Here is a 19,311-nt window from a genome sequence, read left to right on the forward strand (position 1 = left end):
GCAGAAATCCTCAAGCTGTAAGTCTGTTGAGTTTTTAATCCGTGGAACTAACTCTTCAAGTGGAGTCTTGTGTAAATGCCCAGTATGTAAAACTGAAGGGCAGAGTCACCCTGGGAGGGGGTGGGCTTGGGGGGCTACTATGAGAGGCCTGGAGCCCTCTTCACCCCTCTTCCTTCCTACCCAGGTGGCAGCCTGAATGGTACTTCTGCCAAACCTGGGGTCTTGGGGTGAAGAACCCCCCATAATGGAAACACATCTCTGTGGCTTGGGGATCTGACAAAGCTGGGGTTGAATTCAGCTGCTGTCACTTAGGAGCTGCATGTCCTTGGGCGGGATCTTGGTCTCTGTGTCAATTTTTTATTAAACTGGAGATCATTATGTTTATCTTATAGGTTGTAAATATTTTAAAATACTACTTTGATGCTGCTTTTACAGTGAAATTGCTTGAAAGCAGTGGCTATATGTCAATATATTGCTGCCTATCAAATTGGTACAGACTCAGTGACATGAAAGAACACCACACACTCGATTATCCTGTGGTTCTGTGGTTCAGGGGTCCTTGAGGGGTTTCACTGGCTGAAATCAAGGTGTCAGCAGGACTGCGTTCTGGAGGCTCTAGGGAAGAATTCTGTCCTTGCCTTTTCCAGCCTCTGGAGGTAGTTCATAGTCCTCGGCTCATGGCCCTTTCCTTGACACGGCCCCTTCCATGCGACCTGGAGCTTGGTCTTTCTCATGCTGCCCTCTCTCTGGTCCTCTCCTCCAATACCCTCTTTTACTTGTGATTACGTTGGGCCTGCCTGGCTAATTTAGAATAATCTCCCCTGGTCAGCAGCCTTAATTAACCGTGGCCATGTAACCTAAGTCTTCACAGATGCCAGAGGTTAGGGTGTGGACATTTCTGGAGACCCTGCCACCATGCCCTATCTTTATCTCCTCTTCTCCCCCACTCTTGGGAACCCTTTCCAGCAGGCTCTCTTGGCTGTTGTTCCCCTGGAACTACTCTGAAGGCCGCCTCCACACTGTCAGCCACTGCAGTCAGCTCTGGCCCCACCGTAGTCTGCGTGGCATCAGCATTTGGCTCAGTGGGCCACCGCCACCTGCTCCGCTGGCTTCCAGGATAGGATTGTCCCTTGGTTCCCTCCCCACCTGACTGTCTTTTTCATCCTCCTTTGTTGTTATGTCCTCAGTCTTCCTGCTTCTGTAAGCTGGGGTGCAGGGCTTGTTTCCTGGATTTCTTTGATCAATGAGCATTCCCTCCCAAGGTTTCAAATACCTTCCACACTGATGTGTTTTCAGTGCTGTGTTAGCTCTCTAGCCCACATCTAAACTTTAGACTCATAATTCAGCTACCTCCTTAATGCCTCCCCCTGGAAAGATAAAGCAGTTTTCCCCAAACCAGTCTCATGTCCTACCATGTTCCCAGTCTCATCCCTGCACATGTGTCCCCATTCTGCTTGTTCGGGGAAAAATCCTTGGACACAGAGTTATACAAAAGCTTCCTATCTAGTGTTCCTTTTGCAGACTTTTTTGACATAACAGCCATGGTGATCCTTTTGGGATCCTGTGAACCCTTTGCCCAGACCTCCAGTGACTTCGTTAAACCCAGAAAAAAAGTCGAAGTCCTTGAACTGGTCCAGAGGGCCCTGTAATCCAACCCCTCTGCTGCCTGCCCACCTCACCTTCCATCATCCCCAGCTTCACTCATGGCCTTCCTGCCACACCAGCACCCCTCACCCTGCCAGGCACATGCCAGCTGCAGGACCTTTGCACCTGCTCTTCCCTCCCCCGGGAAGCCTTTCCCCCCAGGACGCTGCATGGCTGTGCTGTGCTTAGTCACTCAATCGTGTCCGACTCTTTGCCTGCCAGGCTCCTCTGTCCATGGGGAGTCTTCAGGTGAGATTTCTGGAGTGGGTTGCCATGCCCACCTCCAGGGGATCTTCCTGACCCAGGGATTGAACCCAGGTCTCTCGCATTGCAGGTGGATTCTTCACCATCTGCCTTGCTCATTTCCTGAAGTCTCTACTGAAGTGTCACCTTAGCAGAGTGGCTAAAATAGCACCTCTTACCCCGACATACCCACTCTGACTTACATCAGCATCATTCTCCTCACTGTGTCGTCTTTGCATTCAACCACCACTCAACAGTGTTTATTTGCAGCTTTCTTTTATCCCTCTTGCCCCCACTCGAATATCTTCATTGCTGGTGTCTCTTCTCCCTTCTCAAATGCTTGTCGGTTTCTCTGGAACATGTTCCATCAGGGCAGGGCTTTCTTTGGTTCAGTGCTCTCTCCCTGGCACCTAGCCTGGTGTCTGGCCTGGGCAGGGTGAGTGGGGAAGGGTTGGTCAGGTGTTTGTGGGATGAATAAACAGATGGATGAGCTATATATGTGAGGGCCTCCATCACAGGGCAGGCACTCAGACTCACAAATGAGAGCTGTAATTATGAGTGATGCATTGATTTACTTGAAAGACTAGTTTCCCTGTCAGTTTGGTGTTATTCAGGGCAAGATAGCTCCTATGAATACATCATAATTGTATATTGTTTACTGCTTTAAGACAAATCTTAGCATTAAAATAAAAAATTTCTCTCGTGAGCTCTCCTGAGCTCTTCCTCCAGGGCCCCTGGTTGTAGCCAGGGAGCCAGGCTACTTCCTGGGTTGCAGAGGAGACACGTGACTCCGAGGACCTCCCCCTCTCTTCTCCTTTCTGCTGTACAGAATGTTCTGTCTGGGTGGGATCAGGCAGGAGGTGGTGGCTCCAGGGCAGGAGTGATTTGGGGAGATACTTCTCTTAAGCGGCTTGAAATCGGACAGGGTGGGGAGGCTCGCCTGCCTGAGGATGTGAGTGGGCTGTAGTTATGTCTAGTGCTCATTCTCAGATGCGGGGCCGCAGGGTTTCGTCCCTTCTTCTGAACATCCGTTGAGCCCGTATGTGCCAGATGCTTAGGTGTGTTAGGCCCTGGGATACAGGACGGATGTGGGCCCTGCTTGGGAGACTGCACAGACTGTAATGGGATGGCGGGTAAAATAAAAATTATAATACAGCCACGTGCCCAGCATTGCTCCAAGAGCTTGGGCTATGTTGTCTTCTTTAATACTCCAGTAATCCTGCGAGATGTGGGCAGTTGCTTCCCTTTTACACATAAAGGAACTGAGGCCTCGGGGGGTTAAGTAACATGCTGGGGTCCCCAGCCAGTGAGCTCCAGAGCTGTCCCTCCTCACCACCCCCATTGAAGGATGTGGAGGGTGGGTACAGGCTCTCACCTTGATCCCGGGCTAGTTTCGGAGGTGTCTGTTCTCAGCTTACAAATAAAGAAAGTGGCTTCAGGCACCAGAAGCCTCTCTAGGATTGGGTTCATGGTGACAGACTCACGGACACAGCAGAGCTTGACCAGTGGACCCCACAGAGCCCAGCACGCAGACCACTGCCTGGTCACCACTCAGAGGTTTCTGGAACGCAGAACTGAAACTCACAGCCTCTACAGAGGACCAAGAAGACACCCTCCCCACTAACCGCTTCCCCCTTGTCCTCGTCTAGCCGGGAGACTTGCTGTACTTCCCCAGAGGGACCATCCATCAGGCGGATACTCCTGAGGGGCTGGCCCACTCCATGCACGTGACCATCAGCACCTACCAGAGAAGGTAAGCACTCGCCCCTGACCTCGCGTACCCGACAGCTCCGCTCCAAGCTCTGGCGCCGGCGGCCAGGGTCAGGAGGCGTGAGAAAGGTGGTCGCATCGCTTCTGCTTCTCCAGCCCCAGGGCTTCCTCCATCCCTGCTGACTTCCTAGTCCTGCTGTGTCCCACCTGTGCCATTGACCCTCTCGTCTGGACCTCCTCCTGAACTGTCATGACCCCATGTCATACAGAACACCGGGAGTTGCCCACATCCAGGCTCCCGGGATCGGGAAGACGGGCACTGCTGTGGGTGTGGCGGTGTGTCTGTGACGCCAGGCTGCACTTCTAGTCTCTTCCCACTCCTACCCACTCACTCTCTACATTAGAAAAGTTTTTTTATTGTGGCAAAATATTCGTAGACCGTTTTAACAGTTTTTAAGCGTGCAGTTCAGTGACGCTAATTGCACTCACACTGTTGTGCAGCCATCCCCACTATCTGTTTCCGAAACATTGTCATCACCCCAAACAGGAACTCTGCATCACGGAAACCTCTGGGTCTCTTTTAAGGTTTCCAGTTTTTACAGTTCATTAAAGTTGGAAAGGACGTCTGGAACAGTGAGTCCTAGAAGCACATGTGCTAAAAACAGTTCCAATTAAAACCATGTTCCAGTTCAGCAAGCGCCTTGTCACATGACAGGACCCGGGCAGCAGCCCTGCCTCTGGTTTCCTGATAGCAGTGGCCTGGCTAGTCCAGGTCCCATTAAAAGCGCCCATCACTGGTTTATTCATCATGAGCCCTGGGCCTTGTAGTGGTTGCTGGGATGGTAGGCACTGGACTGAAGGGGCTTTGGGAGGACTTATACTCTGGTCATGGTGGAAGGAGGGGATACAGGTGTGTAGTTCCCAAACACTGTGGCATGTCCCATCGCAGCTTTGCGGAGGAGTCCCTGGGAGCACAGAGGGGTGTGGTTAGCTAAGCTGGGGCATCACGGAAGCTTCAGCAATGATTTGACACCCAAACTGAGGGAGCCCAGGGGATGAGTAAGTGGAGGTGGGCCCAGAGGTCAGAGTGGGACAGGACATTCCAGGCCTGAGGAACAGTGGGTCCTTCTAGCCTCAGAGCTGTATCTTGCACAACAAGAAAGCAAGCATTCCTCTGCCTCCTCTCTGGCTTTGCAGCGAGAAGTGAACCACGGTGTATAAGGGACAGGAGGGACTAAGCGGGAGTCTGGCCTGAAGGCAGAACTTGTTTTAGGTTTCTCTTGTATAAAATGCCTTCTCACCATGGTTGGGTTCCTTGCAGAGCGAGAAGGTTTCCAAGGGCGACTGAGGGAGCAGGCAGTGGGAACCAGGCCGTGGGGAGGCTCCCCCAGAAGCCCGTTCTGGACCGAAGCAGCTCTGGGCCTTGGCAGCCACGTTGCTGAGCCCCGTGAGCGTCCATCCTCTGGTGTCCCGTCGTTGCTATCGCTCTTTCCCTAGTTCTTCCTCTTTTTTGTTCTTCTTGCAGCCATCAGCTGGTTTTCTGGCTCCCTTGGTTTTCACTCCATTTTCCTTCCTCGGTTCCTGATTTACTCACAACATTGGCATGTCACGAGGCATCATCAGTTACTCCTGACTGCCCTCCACCTCCTTGACCCCGTTAGCTTTTGCTACCACCAGGTGACTATTTCCCAGTCCCAGGGGTGAAGAACTGGTAGCTTTCCCTGGTCCCACCCACCACTCCTGCAGTTGGCAGGGCTGGAAGAGCTGCCTGATAGAGAGGATGCCTGCTGGCTGAGGATGGGTACTGTGATGCCAACTTGTGCCTGACAGGGGCGCCGCTGCTAGAACAGGACAGGTGTGATGCGAGGGCCGTTGCTCCCCGGAAGTGTCCTGTGCTTTGGTCCTGGCACTTCTTAAGGCATTATGGCAGGGCGAAGATTTGGCCTTTCCCTAAGCTTTCTCAAGGGTGGCATTTAGGTCCTGCTCTCTCAGATAGTGGCATGTCGATCTGACCGATTTATGAAGGTGAACCCCTCCAGAGGTGTTGTTTCTACACTGCAGCCCAAGATCCAGTCTCCTAGAAGAGCACGGAGCTCAGTGTAATAACTGCACTTTAACTCCGTGAGCTACTGCTATGTGACTTATACCTGGGACCCCTCAAAGGATGATAACATTTCACACTGCTGTGAGGTCCACGTGTGTCCTCCAGGTCTATGATCAGTCAAAGGTGTGAGGCTGGGTGTAGCATTTTGTCGGAAACCCGTGAGGCCACCAGGTGGGAGTGGATGCCTAGGGGGAAGTGTCTCACGTGGCTCTTGTCCTCCTTTGCCACTTCCAGGAGGTAAGCATAAAAGTGTTAATTTTGCTTACAGAGTGAGAGGCAAAAGTCATACTGTGAATTTCCATTTTGCATGTAGCCAGCAATTTGAAATCTGCTGGTGACACAGAAGGAAATTCTGAGCAGCTCAGAAATGTTAATAGAGAGAGCATCCCCACAGCATGTGTATCTTACACTGCCACACATTTAGAAGCGAGTGATTCTGAACGCCCCGGAGAAAAAGCAGAGGTAGCTGAACACTGATGCTTGTCCTGAAATGGTATTTTTGGCATCTGGCTTCCCTCTTCTACCCCAGTAAAACCATCATTGGAGTTTAACAAGTTGCAAAGTAAATCATTTTGAAATTGTTGATGTTGGATATTTTACTGAGAACAGTGCCTCTCTTTTTCTTTTTTAAGAAACAAAGGAAAATGTCATGTTTAACTGTTCAGATAATTGCACAGTCCAGGATCTTGCTGTTACCCTACATATATTGCTTTTTGGATTTTTTGCACATACAAATTTTTTTAGGTCCTCTAATGATTGAGAGTTACTTTTCTGCAAAACTGTCAAGGCAGTTATGTAGTTGAAAACATTAAAAAAAAAATGTGTTCCTTTGAACTTCCTACCTTATGACAGTCTATAGTTAATTCTGGTATCTTTACATTTAAGATAAATCATGAATAAAGCCTCGCTTCCCACCTTTAACTTGGCATGTGAGTGTCTGAGGTGGGTAGAAAGGGAAGCCTGTGATTGATAATGCTCTTAAGTTTTTATGCTGAGTGCAAAGAGTTGGACATGACTGAGCAACTGAACTGAACTGATGTGAAATTATCGGAACTCAATATTTCAGGGCAGGGGGATTGGTGTGGTAGTTTGTAGCTTGAGGCTTTTATAATCAATGTTTTTTCCACATGTCTTATGCTTTCATTGTTTTTTCTTTCTTTCTTTTTTTACTTGGCATGTGTTCCAGTTCATGGGGAGATTTCCTTTTGGACACCATTTCGGGGCTTGTGTTTGACACCGCCAAGGCAGACGTGGCACTCCGGGCTGGCATCCCCCGGCAGCTGCTCCTGGTAAGGAGCGAAGGCAGGTGGGGAGGGAGGGGCAGCCGTGGCTCCCTGCTCAGGACCCCAGAACCCTTCTCCCTAAGGGTCCTTCTCATCATCAGTTACTTCTCTGACTTCCCTCCACCTCCTTGACCCCGTTAGCTTTTGCTACCACCAGGTGACTATTTCCCAATCCCAGGGGTGAAGAACTGGTAGCTTTCCCTGGTCCCACCCACCACTCCTGCAGCTGGCAGGGCTGGAAGAGCTGCCTGATAGAGAGGATGCCTGGAATATTATCTCCTAATTGATGAGAAGGCTTCTCCCTACATGAGCCAAGCTTGTCTCCTCCTGGGCTGGGTGGTTTGCAAAGACAGAGTGCTGCACATTACTTGCATCCCAAAGGAACAGTGGTGGTATGCAGATGGCCCCCTTCCTTATTTCAGGGTGGCAGCAGCGGGCCCTGGGAGTGCTGACTGAGTAGATATTTGAATAACTAATGTGGCTCAGGAACTATAGCCTCAGCACATGTGCGATCCCAAGTTAGGCTCTCCCACACTGGAGAGCCTGGCCTCAGTGTGTTCCCTGGCTTTCCTCTCCACCCTGATTTTACCCTGTTGGCAGGTTTTGAGATGGTGGATGCATTAAGGCTGAGTTGAGCAAAGGTTCCTGCATGGTCTGAAGTGGTTACTTCAGACAGTGATTTTCTTCTTCAAAAGGCAAGGCCAAGACTGCACCATATTCCCAGGGAGCCCTCTTACCAGGCAAAATGCTAAAAATTGATCTTTTTTTGCAAATGGTAGGCAGCTACAGAGGAACAGTGGTTAAGAGGACATAAAGGGGTGCTGTCCTTAAGGGAGTGGTGTGGATCTGTGTTTGTCCTGGGTGGTGGTGCCCATTGCAGCACTCTGGAAACTGGGCCTGGGCAGGAACATGGCTGGAGTCTGGGCCAGGACTCAACTTCTGTGTTTCCAGCAGGTGGAAAGCACAGCTGTTGCAACAAAATTAAGTGGCCTTCTGAGGATGCTTGCAGACCGGATGGAGGGCACCAAAGAACTGCATTCCCCAGACATGAAGGAGGATTTCGCTATGAACAGACTCCCACCTTACTATATGGGAGATAGAGCAGAGCTTGTGGTACCAGGTAGAGCTTGCTGTTTTTTCTAGGTGGTCAGGGGCTAATATGGGATATTTTGATGTTTTTCTGGGTGTGCACTTCTTTGAGCTGATGGGAAGTATGAAGCATTTCAGGGTGAACATGAGCCTGTCCTTAGTGTGTTGAGGTTGGACAGGACACACTGCTTGATGGGGAATGAGAACCCTGTGGTTTGGGGTGAGGAGTATGTATTTATGGCCCCTCTGCAATTCATCATCTGCGGGAAGTTTGAAGAACTTGAACAGTGAAATAGTCTTGTTGGAAATGAGCTCAGGGGTGGGCAAGACGCTGCCATGAGCAGGTAAACTACAAGAATTCGCAGGATCATCACAGACCTTCCCCAAGTCCCAGGTGACTGTTTGTGACAGGTTTAAGTTACAGATGATGTGGATGATCCATCCACTGCTGGGTGGATGGTGATAACCAGTGTTCTGGGGCACAGACTATACCATGCTCCTGTAGTCTAACAGAGCTGGGTTTATTGACTTGTAAGGGGAGATAGCATGCTGCTGGGGACTGCAGACATCTCAGTAAAAGGAATGCAGGGAAGGATTTTTAGGATTTGGGTTTGAGTTAGGTAATTTCAAGAGGGTTCAGGAAGTCGGGCTTTGCTCTGGGTTGGATGCTGTTGGGAAATAGAAATTCTTGGATTGGGTCTCCCTCCTGTAAATCCTAGTTATATGGTTGGTAGCAGTAGGAGTGAAGTGAGGATGGAGTGACTCCTGCTAAGGCAGCAGCAGTCCCTCAGGCTAGCCAGGGGAGGGGCATGTGTGGTCAGTCCCGTGGTCTGGACCCTGTCCTTCCTTTTGCCTGTTGAAGTGGTCTCGATTTTCTCTGTCTCACCTAGTCACAGTGTGGCTGTGTTTAATGCTGGGGTCTTTTAGCATGGCCTGTGTTCAGCAGAACAGGGAGACACAGCTGGGCGTGCCAGGCTGGCTCTCAGGCTGCTTCTCTTGGTCAGGTAGAGGGAGTCTCATTTTCACTAACTTTTCAAAAAGCCTTATCCATCACACGTGGAGGACCAGCAAGACACACAATCTACAAGGTCCCTTCTAACATTCATTCTGTGTACATGTTTATTATAGTCTGGGGTGGGGAGGAGTTTAGAATATGTTTTTGATGCATCTACTCAAAACAGCAATTTTCCCAGCACATGGTTTCATCTTTAGCAGAACAGTTCAGTTCTGAGTATCAGTTTATGTCCCAGTTTTCCTTGTCTTAGCCCTTACTGTCAATATTAAGTTCCCTCAACTCTGTCTCCAACCAGATCACCCTGTCAGGCTGGTCTGTTTGTAGTGGCTGTTTTTTCACTAAGTTAAATCCAATCTAAGAAAGAGAGTTGTTCCTGTGCACTTTATTAGGTGGCTTTTTTTTTTATGACACAGCACTTGACCTACCTAGACTGAATAATTCGCCATGGTCATGTAACTGGTAATTGGAGGGATGGTGCACTTTGAGCTCAGGAAGTCCTTTCAGAGTCCACACGTGGAGCAAGCCAGGGATAGAAACCGGCGCGGTGAGAACGTTCCGCACAGAAGGCAGGGTGGCCCAGTCTGTTCTGTGATAGTGTGTGCTCCCCGGGTACTGGTGAGAGCCTTCTAATGAACTTAGAAACGTCTGTTGTTATGATCTGGTTGGCATCTGTCTTCAGTATAAGAATGAGGCCCCCTGGGATGTAAGCAGTATTGTTAACATCGATGTGAATGTCTGAGTTGGAGGTGCCCCATGTTTGGATTCACCTGCACACTGTTAACTAATTTTCCTGAACAGTTGCTCCTGCAAACAAGTTTGAACCTGCTTTCTCTCTGGGTTTTCTAGGTGGAGAGCTTCCGGGGTTGGACAGCACAGTGAGACTGCAGTTTAGAGACCACGTGGTTCTCACTCTTGGACCCAATCAGGACCCATCCGTGAGTATCCAGAAGGGAAGAGGGTTCCACTCAAGGCATGTCCGTCACAGGCCTCAGGTTATCAGGCTGACAGGTGGCCCTGCCCGCCTCCTCTGGGAATCTTCCTCCTCACAGTTCAGTCCCATCGCTCTACATCAGATTATGCCCAGATTCTCACCGCTCCGGTTCCAAAGTTTCCTGCCCGTTGGGCATTTAAGGGTTTGTCCTTAGCCCCACAGGACTCTGCTTCTTCCCCTGCTGCTAAGTCACTTCAGTCGTGTCCAACTCTGTGCAACCCCATAGACAGCAGCCCACCAGGCTCCCCCATCCCTCAGATTGTCCAGGCAAGAATACTAGAGTGGGTTGCCATTTCCTTCTCCAATGCATGAAAGTGAAAAGTGAAGTCGCTCAGTCGTGTCTGACTCTTAGTGACCCCATGGACTGCAGCCCACCAGACTCCTCTACCCATGGGATTTTCCAGGCAAGAGTATTAGAGTGGGTTGCCATTGCCTTCTCGCTTCTTCCCCTAGTTAGCGATTAATGTCTGGTCTCTGCTTCCTAATTACGGCTAGGTTGCCTTTGCCAGCCAAGCCAGGCTTCAGCAATACATGAACCGTGAACTCCCTGATGTTCAAGCTGGTTTTAGAAAAGGCAGAGGAACCAGAGATCAAATTGCCAACATCTGCTGGATCATGGAAAAAGCAAGAGAGTTCCAGAAAAACATCTATTTCTGCTTTATTGACTATGCCAAAGCCTTTGACTGTGTGGATCACAATAAACTGTGGAAAATTCTGAAAGAGATGGGAATACCAGACCACCTAACCTGCCTCTTGAGAAATCTGTATGCAGGTCAGGAAGCAACAGTTAGAACTGGACATGGAACAACAGACTGGTTCCAAATAGGAAAAGGAGTACGTCAAGGCTGTATATTGTCACCCTGCTTATTTAACTTATATGCAGAGTACATCATGAGAAACGCTGGACTGGAAGAAACACAAGCTGGAATCCAGACTGCCGGGAGAAATATCAATAACCTCAGATATGCAGATGACACCATCCTTATGGCAGAAAGTGAAGAGGAGCTAAGAAGCCTCAAAAGTGAAAGAGGAGAGTGAAAAATTTGGCTTAAAGCTCAACATTCAGAAAACGAAGATCATGGCATCCAGTCCCATCACTTCATGGGAAATAGATGAGGAAACAGTGGAAACAGTGTCAGACTTTATATTTTGGGCTCCAAAATCACTGCAGATGGGGACTGCAGCCATGAAATTAAAAGACGCTTACTCCTTGGAAGAAAAGTTATGACCAACCTAGATAGCATATTCAAAAGCAGAGACATTACTTTGCCAACTAAGGTCCGTCTAGTCAAGGCTATGGTTTTTCCTGTGGTCATGTATGGATGTGAGAGTTGGACTGTGAAGAAAGCTGAGCGCTGAAGAATTGATGCTTTTGAACTGTGGTGTTGGAGAAGACTCTTGAAGTCCCTTGGACTGCAAGGAGATCCAACCAGTCCATTCTGAAGGAGATCAACCCTGGGATTTCTTTGGAAGGAATGATGCTGAAGCTGAAACTCCATTACTTTGGCCACCTCATGTGAAGAGTTGACTCATTGGAAAAGACTGTGATGCTGGGAGGGATTGGGGGTAGGAGGAGAAAGGGACGACCGAGGATGAGATGGCTGGATGGCATCACGGACTCGATGGACATGAGTCTGAGTGAACTCCGGGAGATGGTGATGAAGAGGGAGGCCTGGCGTGCTGCGATTCATGGGGTCGCGAAGAGTCGGACATGACTGAGCAACTGAACTGAACTGAACTGAACTGCCTTTGCCAAATTATCAGTATAGGTTTCTGGACTTCCTCTGGTGTGGGACTTCTGCCTTTATGAAAGTGCCCTGCACAACCCTAAAGCCCTTGGGAATTCTCCCATGCCTGGTGGCTTCACCCTGGTCCTCCTGATCAGGAGGGGCCCGTGAATGACTGGCGAGGTTGGGAGTCAGGGGCACCTGGATGTCTCCATAACCAGACTGTTCCAGCCATCAGGGTCAACCTTGGTGAAAACTTTATAACATATATGGAAACCTTGAGATTATATACTCCCACAGCCTCATTTTTTTTTTTTTTTAAAGCTAGTTATTCTGATAATCAATTAGTTGGAGGCATTTATTTTAGGTCAGTGTGTCTGATCCTCATCTAAGAGGTGACCAGGAGTGACTCAAGGCGCTGGAAGAGACAGTAAACTTCCCTGTGTAGGGCGGATACAGAGGGATGGGAAGCCTACTGTAAGTGGAAGGAAGGTTTTTATAGATCACATGGCTGGCATTGAGAATTAATATTTACTCTGTGGTGTTCATAAATTGAAAATTTATGTATACCTAGGAAAATTAAATTTTTCTGATGTACAAAGAGTGCGGGTATGGTTAAATGAAGAAACTTGAATGTTTCATTGGTAAGTTGAAATAGAAATGGTTTTTTCATTAAAGTTTCTGAAGGGGCTGTTATCTTTTTAAAAAATGACTTACAAGTGCTTATTTGCTATATACAGATAGTAATCTATGAGAACTATAAGAAAAATAGTCATTATACCTTGTATTTATGTATCTACATGTTTACATCTCAACTTTTTTGCCAGGAAGATTCTTTAGTATTCAATAAATTTCACTTAAGCACTGAGGCATTGAGATTTTTCTTGGTATTGCCCTATACTACTGGAAAAGCCTCCTAGCATCCAGTGGTCAGTATTTTGTTGTTGACAGCTTTTTTTGTTTTTTTGAAGGATGAAACTCAAGGGAGGATGGTTTACGTCTATCATTCCTTACAGAATAGGAGAGACACACACATGATGGGAAATGAAACAGAGGTTTGTTCCAACCCAAAATGCATGTCTTTGCTGTGGTTTGGTGCTTGGTGGGAGGACTCTATTACCTTTGATGTATGGGTAATGGGCTTTTCTGTGACTGCATTGTGGGCTTAACATTTCACAAATTGACAGCCCTTCGCAGGGAGAGTTAAATCAGACATTTCTGTAATATATAAACACCTGTACCCACTTTAAAAGACACTAGCATGGGACCTGTGGCCTTGTAGGGGAGGTGTAAAGTAACAACTATGAAGCATTTCAAATGACTGTTTAAGACTTTTTATTCTAATATATTTTGATTTGGCAAGTAGGGGCTGTTTTCCTGCAATTAAAAAAAAAATTGGGGCCACACCCGGTGGCCTATAGGATCAGACAGTGCCCCCTGCATTGGAAGGTAGAGTCTTAACCACTGGACTGCCAGGGAAGCCCCAAATGACTAATAGGCCTTTCATGAAGTCTGAGTTTTCACAAGGGAATCAATCACTGACTTTTATAAGTTATCTAATTATAGTTTGTAGTTTTTGTAAATAGCTTACCTGTAACAAGTTTCATTCTTATGAAGGATCTCAGGAATGATGCATTGAGAATTATGGAAAATGGCACTTAAATGACTGGTTTATCTTTTTTCAGTCTCATGGACTTCGCTTTCCTCTATCATATATGGATGCACTAAAGCAAATTTGGAATAGTTCAGCTGTTTCTGTCAAGGACCTGAAGCTGACTACAGATGAGGAAAAGCAAAACCTGGTATTATCCCTCTGGACAGAATGTTTAATCCAAGTAGTCTAGTGTCTTTGCTGCTTTAATAGTAGTATATATATGTAAAGTACTGGACACGTGACTCTGCAGAGATCTGTGTGCTGGGGACTCCTGTTGCTTTGAGCCATGGACACGACGAATGTAACTTTGCTTACCTGTGTAGTTAATAAAATGAGATCTACCTCTTACAGGTGATCAGTTGGCCATTATGTACTAACAAACAGATGTACATAGAGGAACAGCAAATTACTCAATGTCCCAGAAAGTGACAAAAGCCATATTTTGACAAGTTTATTTAATCCAGTGTGGTAGAAAAGGCACAGCTCCAATAAAAGTGAATTTAACTGTCATTACCTGGTGTTCTTTGGAAGAAATAACTTCTTTAAAGAGCCTCACTGGCTCTAAAAAAATTTTAAACAACAATTAACATGAAGATTTTTTAACTTGGTTTTTTACAGTGAAAATATACATACCATACCTTTGTGTATACACAACCCCCCCCCATTAAAATAAAGTTACCCTAAAACAAATTTCATTAAATAACACTGCCACATTTAATAAGAGGCACTCACATCTATGGGCAAGGGTGTTTTACAGGTGTTGTTTGAAAGATTATGAAAGAGCCTGAGATTGAAGAAAGAAAAATCCCCAAAAATATTTACATGGGAAGACCAAGTCTCTATAAAAAATAGTTAAAATAGTGGGTCTTGGAGTTTAAACAGTTCACTGTTACTTTACATTCTAAAGTGCATATAGATTGATATTTTTTAAAATATCACTGGAAAATTTAATCTTTCTATAGAAAAATAGAGCAGATATTTTTCAGCTTTACTGGCAAAAGTTGGGGATGAAGAGAACAGTTATCTCAGTGTAAGTTTAAAACCAACTTAGGAGGGAAAAATGCTTGAGAATTCTTTAGTGATGGTGGTGATGCTTAGTTGAGATTAAGTCCAAGACAATATCCTACCTGATTTTGCTTGGATGAAAGCTATTTAAAATGGAAGTGAAAAACTGAGTTTCTTGTCACAGTTTATAAAGGAAAATGGTATAGTCAAGGCTGAAATACTACTTGGTTTTAACTTAAAATTTCCCTTTACCTTAGGCAAAGGAAAATTTATTATACGTAGGTGACAGAGTCCTTCCTTATAAACACCTGAGGGTATATCAGGTGAGGTCAGCACCAGGATAGGAGTGACCCCTGGTTAGTGTTGTCATCCAAGAGAGAAAGGACAGCCACACGCTATTTGTGCATTTTTAGTTTAAAGGATCAGGCAAAGAATAGCAACAGAAAACACTCCTGTATTTGCTGAGGTCCCTCCCTGGCATGAGTTACAAGTGTAAATACTTATGGTACTTCATATAAAAGCTTCAAGATAGAACTTTTAATGCATATCTAATACAGTAGCTTAGCAGGTTTATTAAATATGTTTTCAGATATTGCGAAAAAAGTATTCATCTTCTTAAAAGTATGACTTGACCTGTAGGACTTCACTTCCCTGTGCCTGGCACTCAACCACACACTTAGTTATTAATAGCTAATAGAGGGTGATAGCATCAGCAGTTTCCTGTAACTATCGGGAATAGGATTTGTGTTTGGTAGAAAGAGAGAAAACAGACTTCAAAAAACCTCCTCACCGAAGCTGGAGATCAAGCAGGAATAGAACCTTCATAGATCATAACGCATTCTTCACAGGAACGCTGACTAGCTGGCAAGCGTATTTTGAGCTCTTCCATGGTGAAGAGCAGCAATCTTCACGGTTGGAGGAGAAGCCCATTCCGCTCAGTGGTCCCAGAGCCTAGGGTGGGCAGGTCCTTTCCACAGGGCATGAGGGCCCTCCTCCCTCCGTGCTCTCCCAGGGACACTGCGGACTCTCACAATATTTCAATGTCCCATTTCTGTGTTTCTTCTCCCTCCAGGGGCTGGTTTACAATTACGTGAGTTTTGTCATAATAATTTCCTCCTAAAATAGCAATTCCAAAAGGAAAGATTAATTTGTTCACACAGGTGCTTAACAGCTTCACAATTGTCAGAAGACTTTTGTTCAGCCCACTTGCTGGTGGGGTAGATTCATATGTCTTTATAAAAGCGATGGTCCGAAATGGGAAACTGAGGGTTAAACAGGTGTATCTGTTCACCTCAAACCAGACCTCACAGGAGTGACTGAAAAGCTAAGCAGTATAATACTATATGGATGTATAAATGATGTGCCCTAACAATGGGATTCTTAAGAACACAGTGCTCTGAGCGCGCTCTAGCTCAGTGTCACACTGCAGTTTCTACACCAAGAGTGGCTCTGACTAAGCCAATCAAAGCAACAGCACTGAATAATATTGGCCCTGACCTTGTTGAATTCAAAAGTGAGTTTAAATGATACCTACTGTAAATTTTAAGAACCACACAATTCAGAACAGAAAGTCAGAGATGTTTCTTTAGGGACCAGATGACCTGTTATGGTTGGTGATGCTTCAAATTTCAAAATGTTCTCAAAGATCACATAGCAGATGAAAATTTTACCACTGTACTGATAAGAACCTTCATAGGCTTGGTCCTTAGGCTTTTGATCCCCCTATAGCTAATTGTTTTGCTTGCTGTTTGTTAAAATGGCATATCAGCTTTTTCAAGTATAATTAAAAACATTTCCCTTATATATAAGGTCTTCTTTTACCCAGGAGGAGGTGGAGGTTTGGAATTCAAAATGAATATCCAAGGACACAACACACTAGCTTTCGTCATAGGCCTACCTTTAACATCAAGGACCAGTTGATCACTGAGGTAGGAGCTGATGGTTCCATTTCTGTTCAGTCTCCACTTCTGCCTGAACTGCCCATGTTCGGTCCAGAGGGCGACTTTAGCTCCAGGTGTGTCTCGACCACCGATGACATCGAGACATGTGTCACTGGCCTGAAGGGTCAAGAAATACATTGGCAGTATTACATTTGCTAAAATCAGTTGGATTGAGTCCTTTTTCTTTCATGTGAGTAAATCAGACAAGCCCATCTGAAAAGAAAACAAGATCTAAAACTAAATCTAAAATTATAATCTCAGTCAACTTTTTAAGTTGTTATGGCTGAGGGAAGGCGATAGTATGGAAATAAACCTACTGAGTTCGAGGTCCTTTTTTTTTTTTTTTTTCTGTGATAGCTTGAATCTCAAACTGCTGTGGTTGGAAGGAATCATAATTTTCCATGGTACAGATGAGTGTCAGGAAATCACATATTTTAGAAATCACGTAAGTCTCAGTGTGGTGGTGGTTCAGTCACTAAGTCGTGTCCAACTCTTGTGATCCCACCTGTCTGTAGCCCACTAGGATCCTCTGTCCATGGGATTTCCCAGGCAAGAATACTGGCATGGGTTGCCATTTTCTTCTCCAGGGCATCTTCCTGACCCAGGAATTGAACCTGGGGTGGGAAGATCCCCTGGAGAAGGGGTAGGCTACCCACTGCAGTATTCTTGGGCTTTCTTTCTGGCTCAGCTACCTGCAATGCGGGAGATGTGGGTTTGATCCATGGGTTGGGAAGATCCCCTGGAGAAGGGAAAGGCTACCCACTCTAGTATTCTGGCCTGGAAAATTCCATGGACTGTATATGTATAGTCCATGGGGTTGCAAAGAGTTGGACACGACTGAGAGACTTTCACTTTTGCATTGCAGGTGGACTGGATTAAGCCACCAGGGAAGCCTGAGGTATTTGCTTTTAAAAGAACATCCAGATCTGACAACAGATGGTTAAATAAAGATTTGTTGAATTAGGATTAAATGTTGAGTTAGTGTTAGCTTAAATATATAAGGTCGAGCTTGTTTTTCTTATTAAAACACTGGGTGATGTGCTGGATACCCAGACAATAATTATGTTTAAGTACTTTTCATTTCTGTTGAAGCATGATAAAAAGGTTGATAATCCACTGGTGATATAATAAAACTCGTGTCTTATTCCCCATACCATCAAACGTAATAGAAGGGATGCAGAAAAACAAACCTGACTTTATTTTCTAAACTTCCTCCAAAAGCAGCAGCTTTCTTCTACCTTCATTATCTGTTTCAAAGATGTGCTTAGTTGCTCAGTCATGTCCAGCTTTTTTCTTAACCCCATGTATTGTAGCCTGCCAGACTCCTCTGTCCAGGCAAGAATACTGGAGTGGGTTGCCATGCCCTCCTCCATGGGATTTTCCCAACCCAAGGATTGAACCTACATCTCCTGCATTGCAGGCAGATTCTCTCCCAGCTGAGCTACCAGGGAAGCCCGTTTTGAAGATGAGAAAGGTTCAATTCAACGTGTTTGGAATCACAAAGACAGCTAAATTGATCTGGGCCACAGAGCATAAGAAACATCTCAGAAAAGCACACCATCCATTTGGGTGTGATGATTTTATCACTAGTTTTAAAAAAACCATTTAGTATGTATTAGTCTTTTTACTTTAAAACAGAGAATTTTTGGCTATAGAAAGTCTAGTTTATAAATCATTTCAAGCTTCAGTAATATATGTCAATGTCTTGATAATCACGCAGCAGACTATTCGTAGGCAGTTGCATTAATTGTATCATGCTATTTGATTGGGGAAGATTCTGGTTTCTAAAAGACCGAAGATCAACAAGCAAGCTATACGATCGGTGGGGCTGGTTACCTTGGATTTAAAGAGTCCTCGACAGTAGTGCCAGATCTGAGTATTCTTCCCGCTGTAGGGAGAGATGCACACAGAGGTTGCCCTGGTGTCGGCCACATTTCCCGTGACTGTCAGGTACCCGTCCTGGGCTCGGTTCCTTATTCTGATGTATACTGCGGGCTGTGGCAGGAGGGACAAAGCCAGTTAGAAAAATACCTTTTAAATCTGGAAATCAGCCCTTTCCAAGGAAAACTTGAAGGAAACGTGAGAGGAAACAATTTAGCTTATTTATTTATATCTGTTTCAAATATTCCATTAAAAAACCTTTACACCACTGAGCACATACCTTCACTTGTACACTCTCTATTGTCTTGTATGAAATACAGTCTTGGGAGGGTGAAAGGTAATAGTTTCATTTATTCACATTCCGCTCTGACAAGGGGCGGATGCAGAATTAGGGACTTAATGAGGTTCATGCAGTAACTACTATGTCCTTGTGGGTCTGGGGAAGGCTGGGGAGTAAGAATAAGGGCAAGGTACTACCTCCATGGATGGAATAACAATTGAGCAGGCAAGGCACAATAATAAGACATGCTGGCTTGTGCTATGATTAAGTGCCAAATGACTTCTATGGGAAGCTGTGAAAAACCCAGGTGGCTGAGGGCCCTCTAGTAATTTTTTTGTTTCTATTTATACTTTGTTGAAATTGACCTTGATATTTCAAGGAAAGAGACCTTGCATATAGGGGATCACTGTGTAGCTACTCAAAAATTGGGTAACAAAAAATTTCATCTCTTGGGCCTGGAATATATAGGAAGTTTTAAAATAAGATACTAAGTCTAGGACCTGCCGCTAAGGATCACAGTTACTGTTTATTGAGACTTAGTCCTAAATGCTCTCAGAATTAATGACCAGAACAACCCTTTAAGAGAATACAAGGGACTTCCCTGGTGGTCCAGTGGTTAAGACTCCACAGTTCCACTGCAGGGGGCACAGGTTTGATCCCTGGTTGGGGAACTAAGATCCTGCATGTTGCAGGGTATGTTCAAAAATTAAAACCACCATAGGAAAAACAAAGTATAATTATGACC

The 19,311-nt window shown here is 45.8% G+C and overlaps 2 protein-coding genes across 3 annotated transcripts in view; one reads left to right on the forward strand and one right to left on the reverse strand.

Moving 5' to 3' along the window:
• RIOX2 (ribosomal oxygenase 2) overlaps positions 1–13,970 on the forward strand; it is a 33,612-nt gene extending 19,642 nt beyond the window's left edge. The window contains exons 5-10 of one of the 2 annotated variants that reach the window (XM_040226624.1): positions 3,537–3,640; positions 6,888–6,990; positions 7,936–8,104; positions 9,935–10,023; positions 12,778–12,861; positions 13,492–13,970. In XM_040226624.1, coding sequence (XP_040082558.1) covers positions 3,537–3,640; positions 6,888–6,990; positions 7,936–8,104; positions 9,935–10,023; positions 12,778–12,861; positions 13,492–13,650 — 708 coding nt within the window. In that variant the 3' untranslated portion in view covers positions 13,651–13,970. The remainder of the gene's footprint in view (positions 1–3,536; positions 3,641–6,887; positions 6,991–7,935; positions 8,105–9,934; positions 10,024–12,777; positions 12,862–13,491) is intronic. The other variant, XM_040226635.1, reaches the window with a different exon arrangement.
• The window catches only part of CRYBG3 (crystallin beta-gamma domain containing 3), a 122,558-nt gene continuing 117,145 nt past the window's right edge, over positions 13,899–19,311 (reverse strand). Inside the window, exons 20-22 of the mRNA XM_040226612.1 lie at positions 18,242–18,400; positions 16,363–16,522; positions 13,899–15,581 (exon numbers count right to left, since the gene is read on the reverse strand). Of these exons, the coding sequence (XP_040082546.1) occupies positions 15,493–15,581; positions 16,363–16,522; positions 18,242–18,400 (408 nt within the window). The 3' untranslated portion in view covers positions 13,899–15,492. The remainder of the gene's footprint in view (positions 15,582–16,362; positions 16,523–18,241; positions 18,401–19,311) is intronic.

Source organism: Oryx dammah, unplaced genomic scaffold (genome assembly GCF_014754425.2).
Source record: "Oryx dammah isolate SB20612 unplaced genomic scaffold, SCBI_Odam_1.1 HiC_scaffold_2, whole genome shotgun sequence".
Classification (NCBI taxonomy): domain Eukaryota; kingdom Metazoa; phylum Chordata; class Mammalia; order Artiodactyla; family Bovidae; genus Oryx; species Oryx dammah.